The following is an 11,652-nucleotide window of genomic DNA, read 5'->3' on the forward strand; positions in this document are numbered from 1 at the left end:
TCGGTTTGAAATACTTGTTCTTTGTATTTCACTATGTGATTCGGAATGTTGGTAATCACATGATTGTTGACTGTTAATGGGATGAGTTGGATTATGTCACAGTCTCCTTTGATTTTAGGGACTTCGAGTATGTATAGCATTAAATCGTGTTTTGATGCTATTTTTGGCTTAGCATAATTTAGAGCTTCCTCGGGAAATTTCGTTTCGATACCTTGTTCGTTGAGAATAGCTTCGATTGTGAGGATTTCTTGGAGAGATAGTAGCTTACTGTTTGGCAGTTCAATTTTTGTCTTCAGGATTGTGTTTTCTAGTTGCTCTAGAATCTGATTCGTCGTGTCCATGTATAGGAGGAGGGTTACAGCATCCATTTCTTCCATTATTAATTTGTTTTCCATGGATTCATGTTCCAATAGCTTGTTGATCGTCCCTGTTATTTCCGAAATTCGGGAATCAATGAGAGAATTGATCCTGACTTGCTGGTTGTTCTGTCCTATGAGTTCGTTCATAGTTTTGTTGATGATGTCCAAATCGTGTGCATCCGGGGTTCCGGCTATCCATTTCCAGGCGGTTCCAATCTGGTCCCATCGTTTGCTTCTTCTTGGTTTCAGTGGTTTCAACAGGTGTAAGTTATTTACTAGCTGTCTGCTTTTCTGAATAACTAAACTTGTTATCGGATGGTTTGTATCTAGTTTCCTTGATATTTTTACAAAATTGTATACGTTTGATTCCAAATTGGTTATGTTAATCGGATGTATAATTTTGACAATCCCTGATTGGATTTTACAATTTCCGGTTTTTAATAAAAGCATCGGGTCGTTTGATAGGTTTCTAATTCCTAAGTAGTTACATTTTGTTGACCCGGTGATTGAAGAGACAAATAGTAGGATCGCAAGTGATTTCATCTGAAAAATAAAAGATATTAGAAAAGGTTGGCTATTCTTTTATAATCTAGAAAACATGATTTTCATGTCATGTAAGTCTTTTTATGTTTTTCTTGTGCCTTTTAACGCGCCTATTATTTTTGAACGTTTTATCTGTAATTTCTTGAGCGTTTGTCGGTTTTGCCCTTGGATCTAATTTTTTTCTAATGTAAGGAATGACGAATACTTCTTTGCCTTCCTCTATGATTGGTGGTTCAATTCTGTTCTTATTCTGTTTATCTTGTTTGTTTTTAGCTTTTTCTAAATTAATTTTTATTTTATTGAAAATTTGAGTAGATTCTTCGTTAATTTGTTGAGGGTTTTGAATATTATTTTGTCTAAAAATGACCTCGTTAGGCGAGTATTGTGTCGCTGAATGTATTGAATTGTTGTAAAGTGCTGTAGCTAATAGAACCATTGATGTTATGTTCAAGTGTTGGTGCTTGTGTTTATTAGTGTTTATGATCTCGATCATTGTCGAATGTGTTTTTTCTACTTGTCCATTCGATTCTGAACACGATGCATATTTGAGGTCAACGTTTAAATTGTCGAGATAGTTTTTCAAGTGAATTGAACAAAATGTAGTTTCGTGATCAGTTATGATTTGTCTTGGGGTTCCGAAAGTCATAAAATATTGTGCTAAAGCATTTTTGACGTCTGTTAAATTTTTAGTATCCATAGGGATCAATTGCGCATGCTTTGAAAATGCGTCAACTAAAGACAAAAAATTTTGTTTGTTAATTTGGAAAATATCCATGTGAACTCTTTCAAAAGGTCTGTCTGTCGTGGGTCTTGATGAAATTTTTGTAAGGTTTACGTTCATATTTATGCATATTGCAAATCTTACACATTTTTGTAACCATTTTAATTTTTTCAATCATTTTGGGCCAAAAATAACTTCTTCTAATTTGACTTTCTACTTCTGTGACTCCTCTGTGGGCTCTGTCATGTTCTTTGCTCACAATGGCGTCTTGACGGGCGTCCGAGTTAACGTCTTCTACCAAGTTTTGAGTCATTACAAAGTGTCCGTGTTCATTAAAGTGTTCCTTGTATACATCTTGGATAAGTTGGGTAATATTTTCTGGTGCTAATATAGCCGTTTGCTTGTAATCATGAAATTTCTTTATGGAGTCACGTATTATGTCGTGATTAAATTCTTTTCTAGCTATAGTCACTCTTCGAAATTTTGGAAAGGGGTTGAAAATTAAGTCGCTCGTAAAGCTTGCTTTTTTAAATATGATTTGGTTTCTATAAAAGTTTATTGGTCTTTCTGTGAAATGAATAAAGTGATCGTCGGAAGTTTGCGCTGAATGAATCGTTTCAGTGTCATCGTCATCTTCGTCATTGTCGTCTAAAATGTTATCCGTTGCTGCAGAAAGAACATTGTTAGATTGTGATGGATTTTCTTCTGGTTGGCCATCATCGGTTTGATTATGTTCCTCTTCTGGTGGGTTGCTGGTTGATGCCTCTCCTTGACTCGACCAATTTTCTGAAAATGTATCTTGGGAGACTTCTGAAATTGGAGAATTTGTGTTATTAAAGTTTAACTCGACTTCATTTTCTATTTTTCTACTCAACGCATCTGCGACTACGTTGGTTTTACCCGGTTTGTAAATAGGGGTATAGTCATAGCTTTCTAGCTCCATCCTCCATTTTAGGATTTTCTGATTTTTATTGCAATTTTTGATAAATTGAAGGGGTTTGTGATCTGTTAGTAACGTAAATTTGTTACCAAAAAGATATGGTTTGAACTTATTGACCGCCCAAATGATAGCCAGTGCCTCTTTTTCAATTGTGCTATAATTTGTTTCGCATTTGTTGAGGGTTCTGCTAGCAAATGCTATGGGTCTTTCCACTTTATTTTGTATTTGAGATAGGACCGCTCCTAACGCATAATTACTCGCGTCTGTGGTGAGAATAAAGGGAAGTTCAAAATCTGGATATGCTATTATTTGATCTGATGAAATTATCATTTTCAATTTAGAAAATGCTGCTTTATATTCACTGTCTTCCAAGTTAACTTTTTGGTCTTTTTTCAAATACTTTGTCATTGCCTTAGTAATTTTGGAATAGTCTTTTATAAAACGCCTATAATATCCGGTGAGACCTAGAAATTGTTTAATTTCTTTTGTATTTTTAGGCAATGGCCAGTTAAGAATTTTATTTATTTTGCCTGGGTTAGGTTTAATTCCATTACTTGAAATTATGTGCCCTAAAAATTCAGTTTCTCTCTTCATGAATTCACATTTATCAAGTTGGATTTTGTTGTACGCAAATTCGACCACTGTGCGTCAGAAAAACATTGATGACGGATCGATGATGATTGATAAGATAGGTGTAGAATTGTGTACGGAATAGGTATAGAATTGTGTACAGAAATTTGTGTTAGTAAAAGTATGATGAATGTTTACACCATTTTGTTCTGTTATGAATTCGGTTTAGCTAGAAAGAGTTTGTGATCAAATTGATTTGGAGTAATTTGAGTGATTACGGGCACTGCCGCTTATCGGAAAGTTTTAGCGAAACTCTAGACTGGATCTGTAAGTAAAAAAAGTAGAGAAAAGGATCAAGTGCTAATAGGAAGCTTTTATTTAGATCGAGTGCGAGTGCCGTTGAATCGACAGGAATTACTGAGCAAATTGATTGAGTCCATGCGTACCGTAAGTAACCGAATTTCGGAAGGAGAGCAAAATTTAAATGTTTATATGTTTAGGTTTAATGTGCTGAAAGCCGTGTATTGTGGAAAGAAGTTGGCCAGTCTGATCTCACGTGACGTAAGTTTTTAGATTTAGTTTAAAGCATAACCTAATAAGAAAATTATTTAATAGGACCTGATAAAAAGCAGTCGTAGTAGCCATCGAGGAAGTAATCTTGTGTGAAGTAGGAAACTTTGAATGTAAGCGACCATGTGATATGTTTTTTTTTTGTATCTAATTGTAATTCAATTATAGCTTTGAGTCCTTTTGAATCCATCACTACAAAGACTTGTTTCCCTACCCTTGAGAAGTCCAAATAACATTCTCAAAGATTCAAAACTCCAAGATGGCGGAAGGTTACAAGTATAAGTGCTGCGAGGAGGGCGAGAATTACGATGCAAGCGTTCGGTGCAATCGGTGTGGAGATTGGTATCATTTTTCCTGCGTTAATGTTCAAGACAGCGTATCAGAAAGTGTTTGGTTCTGCGTAAAATGTATAACGGACGAGCCATCGCTTTTGGAATCGTTCGCTTCGGCAGGGAATACAAAAACTCGTCGTGGTCCCCCGCGTGCATGCAAAGAAAAACATAAAAAAAAACCCTAAATCGAAATTACCCTCAAAGAATATCGTTAAAACAGCTAAGAAAGGTCAGGTCGAGCAACAGGATGATAGGCAGGCAGTTAGATCGGATGCTAGAACAGAAAGCACGTATACCGGCGCCATTAGAAAGTCTCTTTTACGTTTCCCAGATACCAATGCTTCTGTTATTGGAACGCGGAGTGAAGATAAAAAAAGTGAGTGCAGTGCAAGTAGTGCTGGTAGCAGGTCGTCAAAGGCTTCAACGCGTGAGAAGGCAAAGCGTGAGCTACAACGGTTGCAAGAAGAGAGCACGCAAAGGCGCCAAGAAGAAGAAATTGAGCGAAAATTATTGGAGATGGAGCTGAAAGGAATCAGGCGTGAGAAGGAGCTCATGGAACGCAGACATGTTTTAGAAAGGCTTGCGGAAGAAGAAACTGAACCCGAAGGCGATTCCAGCGAGGATGAAGAGTATAATCTCCGGAAAAGAGTTGAAGATTGGCAAAAGGATTCCGAGGTGGATCGAAGCGAAACGACGTACGAACAGCGAAAACAATCGACACCTAAGGAAGAGGACCGTCAAGAAAAGGAAATTTCTGGATGTGAAATAGCTTGTGGTGGAATTGGTTTGCCAGATATAAGTAGCGTCGCATCGAAGTCTTTTAAAGGTACGGCTTTAAGCACTACAAAACTCTCCGATGGCGCAACTCAGCTGCAGATAATCGCGTCTAGGCAAGTTTACCCAAAGAGCTTGCCGAAATTCTCAGGTCGACCCGAAGAATGGCCAATATTCATAAGCTCATATGAACAATCGAATACAGCCTGCGGATTTAGTGATTCAGAGAATCTGGTTCGTCTACGCGAGGCTTTGACTGGAAAGGCATTGGACGTGGTGCGGAATCGTTTACTTCTTCCAGAAAACGTTCCTTTCATAATTGAAAAGTTACGCAGACGTTTTGGAAACCCCGAAGTTCTTTCAACGATATTGGCCGATCGTATACAGACCCTTCCGGGCCCCAACTCAGAAGATCTGGAGTCTGTTATTGAGTTTGGGAGTGCCGTTGAGGAGGTTACTCAGCACATGAAAGCAGCGAAATTGACAGATCATCTTCGAAATCCTATCTTGATGCAGCGGTTGGTTCAGAAGCTACCCTCGGTCTACGCAATGGAATGGGTGGAGTTCAAGCGAAAACGGATAGCGGTGGATCTGGAGGTGTTCGGAGAATTTATGGAAGAGTTGGTGGACAAAGCGCTGGAGGTAACATATGCGCCGTGCAACATTGAAGACCCGGTGAGAGGGAGACGGCGTGAAAAACCGGTGGTTAAAGGATTTGTCAACATTACGGATACTGATGGTCACAAGTGCTGTACATGCAGTCAACAGGAGTTTGAAAATGTTCCTCCGTCTAGAACAGCTGTCTCTTCCGAAAACTATCACTCTAAGGGCTGCTCGATTTGCGGGTTGGCAGGACATTTTGGACGCAATTGCAATGAATTCAGAGCATCGAATTTGCAGGAACGTTGGAACATGGTACAGCGGTTAGAGTTGTGCCCATTGTGCCTGTACAACCATAACGGGAAACATTGCATGTCAAAACGCCGATGTGGTACGAATCGTTGTGATCAGAGACATCATCCACTCTTACACTGGGAGTCAAATTCAAACGCACCGCATTTGATTGCGAGCTGCAACAGTCATCGACAGTCAGTCATATTTCGAATGATTCCTGTAGTGGTTTACAGCGACCTAAAAAAACTGAAGGCGTTAGCGCTGATAGACGAAGGATCATCAGTGACACTGATTGAGGACGAACTAGCTAAGGAGTTGGGATCAAAAGGAAACATAGAACCTCTGGAAATGAGTTGGACCAACGGAATGAGTACGGTGGAGAATCGATCAGCTAAAATACACCTTCAAATATCGGCTGTAGATGACATGAACCGCTTCGATCTGATTGATGCTAGAACCGTCCGTAAACTGGACTTACCCATGCAATGTTTGGACAGCGGTGAGCTGCGTGAGAAATTCTTACACCTGCGGGACATTGAAATCCCAAGCTACGGGTCAACAAAGCCGAAGTTGTTGATTGGAATCAACAATGCTCATCTTATCGCCCCGCTTCAATCCCGAATAGGAGAGTTAGGAGAACCCGTCGCTATACAATGTCGGCTAGGATGGAGTTTGTACGGACCACGAACAGGTGTAGTAGCCAATGTACATTTCTTGGGACATCACCGCTCCTGCGACGAGTGCGATAGAAACGACCGAGAAATGAATGAGACCTTGAAAGAATATTTTAGCATCGAAGCAGTTGGGATATCTCCAGTTCTGCTGGAATCGAACGTAGACCGGCGAGCACGCGAAATATTGGAGCGAACGACAAGACGTACAGGAGATCGTTTCGAATCTGGGTTGCTGTGGAAAACAGCCAACGTGAGGTTCCCGGAGAGTTATCAAATGGCTTTGAAACGAACAAATAGCTTGGATCGTAGAATGGATAAGCAGCCGGGCGTTCGTGAGGCCATTTTAAAACAGTTGCACGAGTACATCGAGAAGGGTTACGCTCATTTGATTACAGAGCTAGAATTACAAAACACTCCGCCGGAGAGGACGTGGTACCTGCCCCTAAACTTTGTAATTAATCCGAAGAAGCAAGGAAAGATGCGTCTAGTATGGGACGCCGCTGCTAAGAACAAAGGAGTTTCCCTCAACGATTTTCTTCTGAAAGGGCCGGATATGGTTTCGTGTTTATCAACAGTTATCAACGGTTTTCGGGAGAGACGGATTGCTTTTGGAGCGGACATTCGAGAAATGTTCCACCAGATACGTGTGAGATCGGAGGACCGCCAGGCTCAACGCTTCTTGTTTCGTACAGATGTCGAACGAGAGCCGCAGATATTTGTAATGGACGTGGTGGTGTTCGGAGCTAGCTGTTCTCCTTGTACATCGCAGTACGTCAAAAACTTAAATGCTCGAGAGCATGCAGTGCAGTACCCTGAGGCGGCAAAGGCTATCATCGAGAAGCATTTCGTCGACGATTATTTTGATAGTGTTGACACGGAATGTGAAGCTGTTCAGAGGGCTAAGGATGTGAAAGCGGTACATGCAGCTGGCGGCTTTGAATTGCGGAACTGGATGAGTAATTCTCCTGAAGTGCTCAAAGAACTTGGCTCTACTTCCACGGAATCTTCTAGGTTTGTTGAAGTTAACAAAACTGATAATGTTGAACGTGTTCTGGGTATCAGCTGGAATGCCGTCGAGGATAAATTTGTTTTTTCGACAGACATGCGCGCGGACCTGCACCCCTTTATTAAGGAAGGTGCATGGCCCACTAAACGAATTGCGTTGAGGTGCATCATGAGCATGTTTGACCCGAAACAATTTTTGGCGCCAATCCTGATCCACGGACGGATAATTATGCAGGATGTATGGCGAAGTGGAATCGAATGGGACGATAAATTGAGAGAGGAGCAGTATCACCAATGGTTACGTTGGACAAATCTATTTCCGTTGATCGACACCGTTGAAATTCCTCGTTGTTACCTTGGCAGATTGGACTCAACATCGTACGAGAGTGTACAGTTGCACGTTTTCTCCGATGCCGGTGAAGACGCGTATGGCACTGTGGCATACTTCCGGTTTGTGACAGATGAACTGATTCATTGTGCCTTTATCGAAGCCAAAGCCAAAGTTGCTCCATTACAGCACATGTCGATACCCAGGAAAGAATTGCAAGCCGCGACATTGGGGGCCCGCCTTGCAAAAGGCATACGAGAGAGTCATTCCTTTCCAATTACCAAAACGGTTATGTGGACAGATTCGAAGGCGGTTTATTCGTGGATTAGATCAGAACGGAAGAAATTTAAAGAATTCGTAGCTCATCGTGTTGGTCAGATCTTAAGCTTAACGAATCCTGAAGACTGGCGATGGGTACCATCAAAAGAAAATGCAGCAGATGATTTAACTAAATGGGGGAAAGGAACGGAAATCAATTCAGATAGTCGGTGGTTCAAGGGTCCTGAATTTTTGCACCAGTCGGAAGAAAATTGGCCAGAACAAAACCAGAATATTATAGTCATCGAGGATGAAGTTCGAGCTCATGTTCTGTTCAGCGCTACAACTTGTACGAATGTTTTTGGAAGCCGGATTGAGCATATATCGAGGTGGACTATTTTAGTGCGCATGGTGGCAACAGTGTACCGTTACGTCGAAAATTGCAAGCTTCGAGTGGCAAATAAACCGATAGACGCCCTTCCTACAAATGCGGCCGGCAGAAAATCGCAGATTCCAGGAGTGGTTGTACCCCTTCGACAAGAAGAATATTTCATGGCGGAAAATTGTTTGTGGCGGCTAGCGCAGCAGGAGGAATACGCGGATGAAATAGCTCTACTGTCACGAAACCGAAAAGTACCGAAGGATCAGCAGAGACAACTGGAACGTTCTAGCAATCTGTATGACAAATCGCCCTTTCTTGATGAGTTCGGAGTTCTACGGGTAGAAGGAAGAACAGTATTCGCAGATTTCGCTAGCTATGATGCAAGATTCCCAATAATTCTTCCCAAAAAGCACCCGATAACTAGGAAATTGGTCGAAAATTGTCATCAAAGAACGAATCACAGCAGCAGAGAAACAGTTGTTAATGAACTAAGGCAGCGTTTTTGTATTGGGTCCCTGAGAGCAATTGTAGAGTCGGTTATAAAGGAATGTCAATGGTGCAAAGTGCACAAAGCGCGACCGTTCATTCCCAAAATGGCACCTTTGCCGAGACAACGAATGGCCCTGGGAGTAGAGCCATTTTCATACGTTGGATTAGACTATTTTGGTCCACTAGAAGTTTCTGTTGGAAGACGACGAGAAAAGCGTTGGGTGGCCTTGTTTACATGCATGACAACTCGTGCCGTGCATCTGGAGGTGGCTCATACTTTGAATACGGAATCGTGTAAAATGGCTATCCGAAGGTTTGTGAAGAGGAGGAGAAGTCCGCTTGAAATATTTTCCGATAACGGAACGAATTTCGTTGGAGCCAGTAGAGAACTAGCCGCTGCGATCCGAAAGATCAATGGAGACTGTGCCGACACTTTCACATGCTCAAAAACTAAGTGGACCTTCAATCCACCAGCAGCACCACATATGGGTGGAGTATGGGAGCGGATGGTTCGATCGGTAAAGGTAGCCTTGAACACAATCGTAGACGGAGGAAAACTCACGGATGAGATTCTATCTACTGCTTTAGTGGAAGCAGAGGATTTGATCAACTCCAGACCACTGACATATGTTTCGACAAATGTCAAGGATGACCTGGAAGCTCTTACGCCGAACCATTTTTTGAAAGGTTGTGCCGCCGAATGTCTTCCACCTCGGAGTCAAACAGAACAAGTGGACGCTTTACGAAGCAGATACCATCGCGCACAGCAACTGGCTGACAAGTTATGGCAAAGGTGGCAGCATGAATATTTTCCCAGTTTAAATAAACGCACGAAATGGTTTGAAGACGTCAGAGAAATAGCTGTAGGAGATCTAGTGTTCGTACAGGAAGAAAATAAACACGAAAGAGGAATCGTCACAGAGGTCAAAGTCGGTATGGATGGAAGAGTTCGCTCAGCAGTTGTGCAGGTGAACAATAAAAAGAAGCTGCGACCAGTGTCAAAATTGGCTGTACTCGAAGTTGAAAGTGGTAAACCCAGCAGAAATTAACCGATGGAATAACTACTGGGCTTACGGGTGGGGGTATGTTGTACGCAAATTCGACCACTGTGCGTCAGAAAAACATTGATGACGGATCGATGATGATTGATAAGATAGGTGTAGAATTGTGTACGGAATAGGTATAGAATTGTGTACAGAAATTTGTGTTAGTAAAAGTATGATGAATGTTTACACCATTTTGTTCTGTTATGAATTCGGTTTAGCTAGAAAGAGTTTGTGATCAAATTGATTTGGAGTAATTTGAGTGATTACGGGCACTGCCGCTTATCGGAAAGTTTTAGCGAAACTCTAGACTGGATCTGTAAGTAAAAAAAGTAGAGAAAAGGATCAAGTGCTAATAGGAAGCTTTTATTTAGATCGAGTGCGAGTGCCGTTGAATCGACAGGAATTACTGAGCAAATTGATTGAGTCCATGCGTACCGTAAGTAACCGAATTTCGGAAGGAGAGCAAAATTTAAATGTTTATATGTTTAGGTTTAATGTGCTGAAAGCCGTGTATTGTGGAAAGAAGTTGGCCAGTCTGATCTCACGTGACGTAAGTTTTTAGATTTAGTTTAAAGCATAACCTAATAAGAAAATTATTTAATAGGACCTGATAAAAAGCAGTCGTAGTAGCCATCGAGGAAGTAATCTTGTGTGAAGTAGGAAACTTTGAATGTAAGCGACCATGTGATATGTTTTTTTTTGTATCTAATTGTAATTCAATTATAGCTTTGAGTCCTTTTGAATCCATCACTACAAAGACTTGTTTCCCTACCCTTGAGAAGTCCAAATAACAGATTTTAAGATTAAATTCAGCCAGTCTTTTCAACACTTTGGACATATTTTTGACATGATCTTGTAGATCTTTGCCGGTTATAATTATGTCATCCATGTATACAAAACATGCGGTTCCGATCAGATTGCTTAAAATGTTATTCATAGTTCTCTGAAAGGTTGCTGGTGCATTCCGCAATCCAAAGGGCATACGTGCGAACATAAAGTGTCCTAAGCTTGTTGAAAAAGCGGTTTTTGCTTTATCTTCCGGATCCATTTTGATTTGATGAAATCCGGATTTTAGATCCAGAGTTGTAAAGTAAACTGATTTTCCGAGACTATCAAGTATGTCTTCAATTTGCGGAATTGGAAACTTGTCACTAATAGTTTTATCGTTTAGTTTACGATAATCTATTACGACTCTTATTTTTCTTTTACCAGAAGCGTCTGGTTTTTTAGGAACAACCCAGATCGGAGCTGAATATGGACTCTGAGAATGTTCAATAATTCCGTTATCTAATAACTCTTTTATTTGTTCTTCAACGTCTTTTTTAAATGCGTGTGGATATCTATATGATTTTGTGTACACGGGTTCTTCATTGGTTGTCACAATTTTATGTTTAACTGAAGATGTAGCTGTCAATTTCTCATTAGGTTTGAGTAAGACACCTTGATTTTTTAATATTGTGTCAAATAATTTTTCTTTTTCTAGATGTGAGAGGTGATCTGTTCTAATTATGCTTTCTAGAATTGTTTGATTAATTACAGATCCTTGTTTTAATGGAATTGGGGTAATTGTTTCAAAGTTATTTACCTTGAGGTTAATTCGGTCTTTGATAACTGGTTTTTCAGGTTTTGTTGAAAGAACCTTTATTGTAGTTTTATTCCCGTTAGAGTTGTACACGCCGGGTTGAACTGCATAACTTTGGTAAAATTTCTGAAAACATGGGACAAACCAGTCTCCATCTACGTTAGTCTCTAGTTCAATAGTGTGAC

At 40.6% G+C, this 11,652-nt stretch overlaps 2 protein-coding genes across 4 annotated transcripts; both read left to right on the top strand.

The window, feature by feature from the left end:
• Positions 1-3,962: 3,962 nt before the first annotated feature.
• LOC129759911 (uncharacterized) lies at positions 3,963-6,778 on the top strand. The gene is made up of 3 exons (XM_055757480.1): positions 3,963-4,185; positions 4,256-6,705; positions 6,773-6,778. Exons 1-3 carry the CDS (start codon positions 3,963-3,965, stop codon positions 6,776-6,778), a joined length of 2,679 nt encoding a protein of 892 aa, XP_055613455.1.
• A 133-nt stretch (positions 6,779-6,911) lies between these two features.
• LOC129759914 (uncharacterized) lies at positions 6,912-10,727 on the top strand. 3 transcript variants are annotated; one of them, XM_055757486.1, is made up of 4 exons: positions 6,912-10,201; positions 10,257-10,321; positions 10,375-10,435; positions 10,490-10,727. In XM_055757486.1, the coding sequence occupies exon 1, from the start codon at positions 6,931-6,933 to the stop codon at positions 9,886-9,888; it is 2,958 nt and encodes a 985-aa protein (XP_055613461.1). In that variant the 5' UTR covers positions 6,912-6,930; the 3' UTR covers positions 9,889-10,201; positions 10,257-10,321; positions 10,375-10,435; positions 10,490-10,727. The 3 variants fall into 3 exon arrangements, with proteins under 3 accessions (XP_055613461.1, XP_055613460.1, XP_055613458.1); XM_055757485.1 differs by having other exon boundaries at positions 6,912-10,321; XM_055757483.1 differs by lacking the exon at positions 10,490-10,727 and having other exon boundaries at positions 10,257-10,438.
• Positions 10,728-11,652: the final 925 nt, after the last annotated feature.

This window comes from Uranotaenia lowii, unplaced genomic scaffold (assembly GCF_029784155.1).
Source record: "Uranotaenia lowii strain MFRU-FL unplaced genomic scaffold, ASM2978415v1 HiC_scaffold_319, whole genome shotgun sequence".
Lineage (NCBI taxonomy): Eukaryota > Metazoa > Arthropoda > Insecta > Diptera > Culicidae > Uranotaenia > Uranotaenia lowii.

Excerpts from the sequence above, each read along its gene's own strand:
- LOC129759911 (XM_055757480.1), top strand. The coding sequence starts at position 3,963 with ATGGCGGAAGGTTACAAGTATAAGTGCTGCGAGGAGGGCGAGAATTAC. Across the intron at positions 4,186-4,255 it reads AACTCGTCGTGGTCCCCCGC|CTAAGAAAGGTCAGGTCGAG; the intron begins GTGCATGCAAAG and ends TCGTTAAAACAG.
- LOC129759914 (XM_055757485.1), top strand. The coding sequence starts at position 6,931 with ATGGTTTCGTGTTTATCAACAGTTATCAACGGTTTTCGGGAGAGACGG.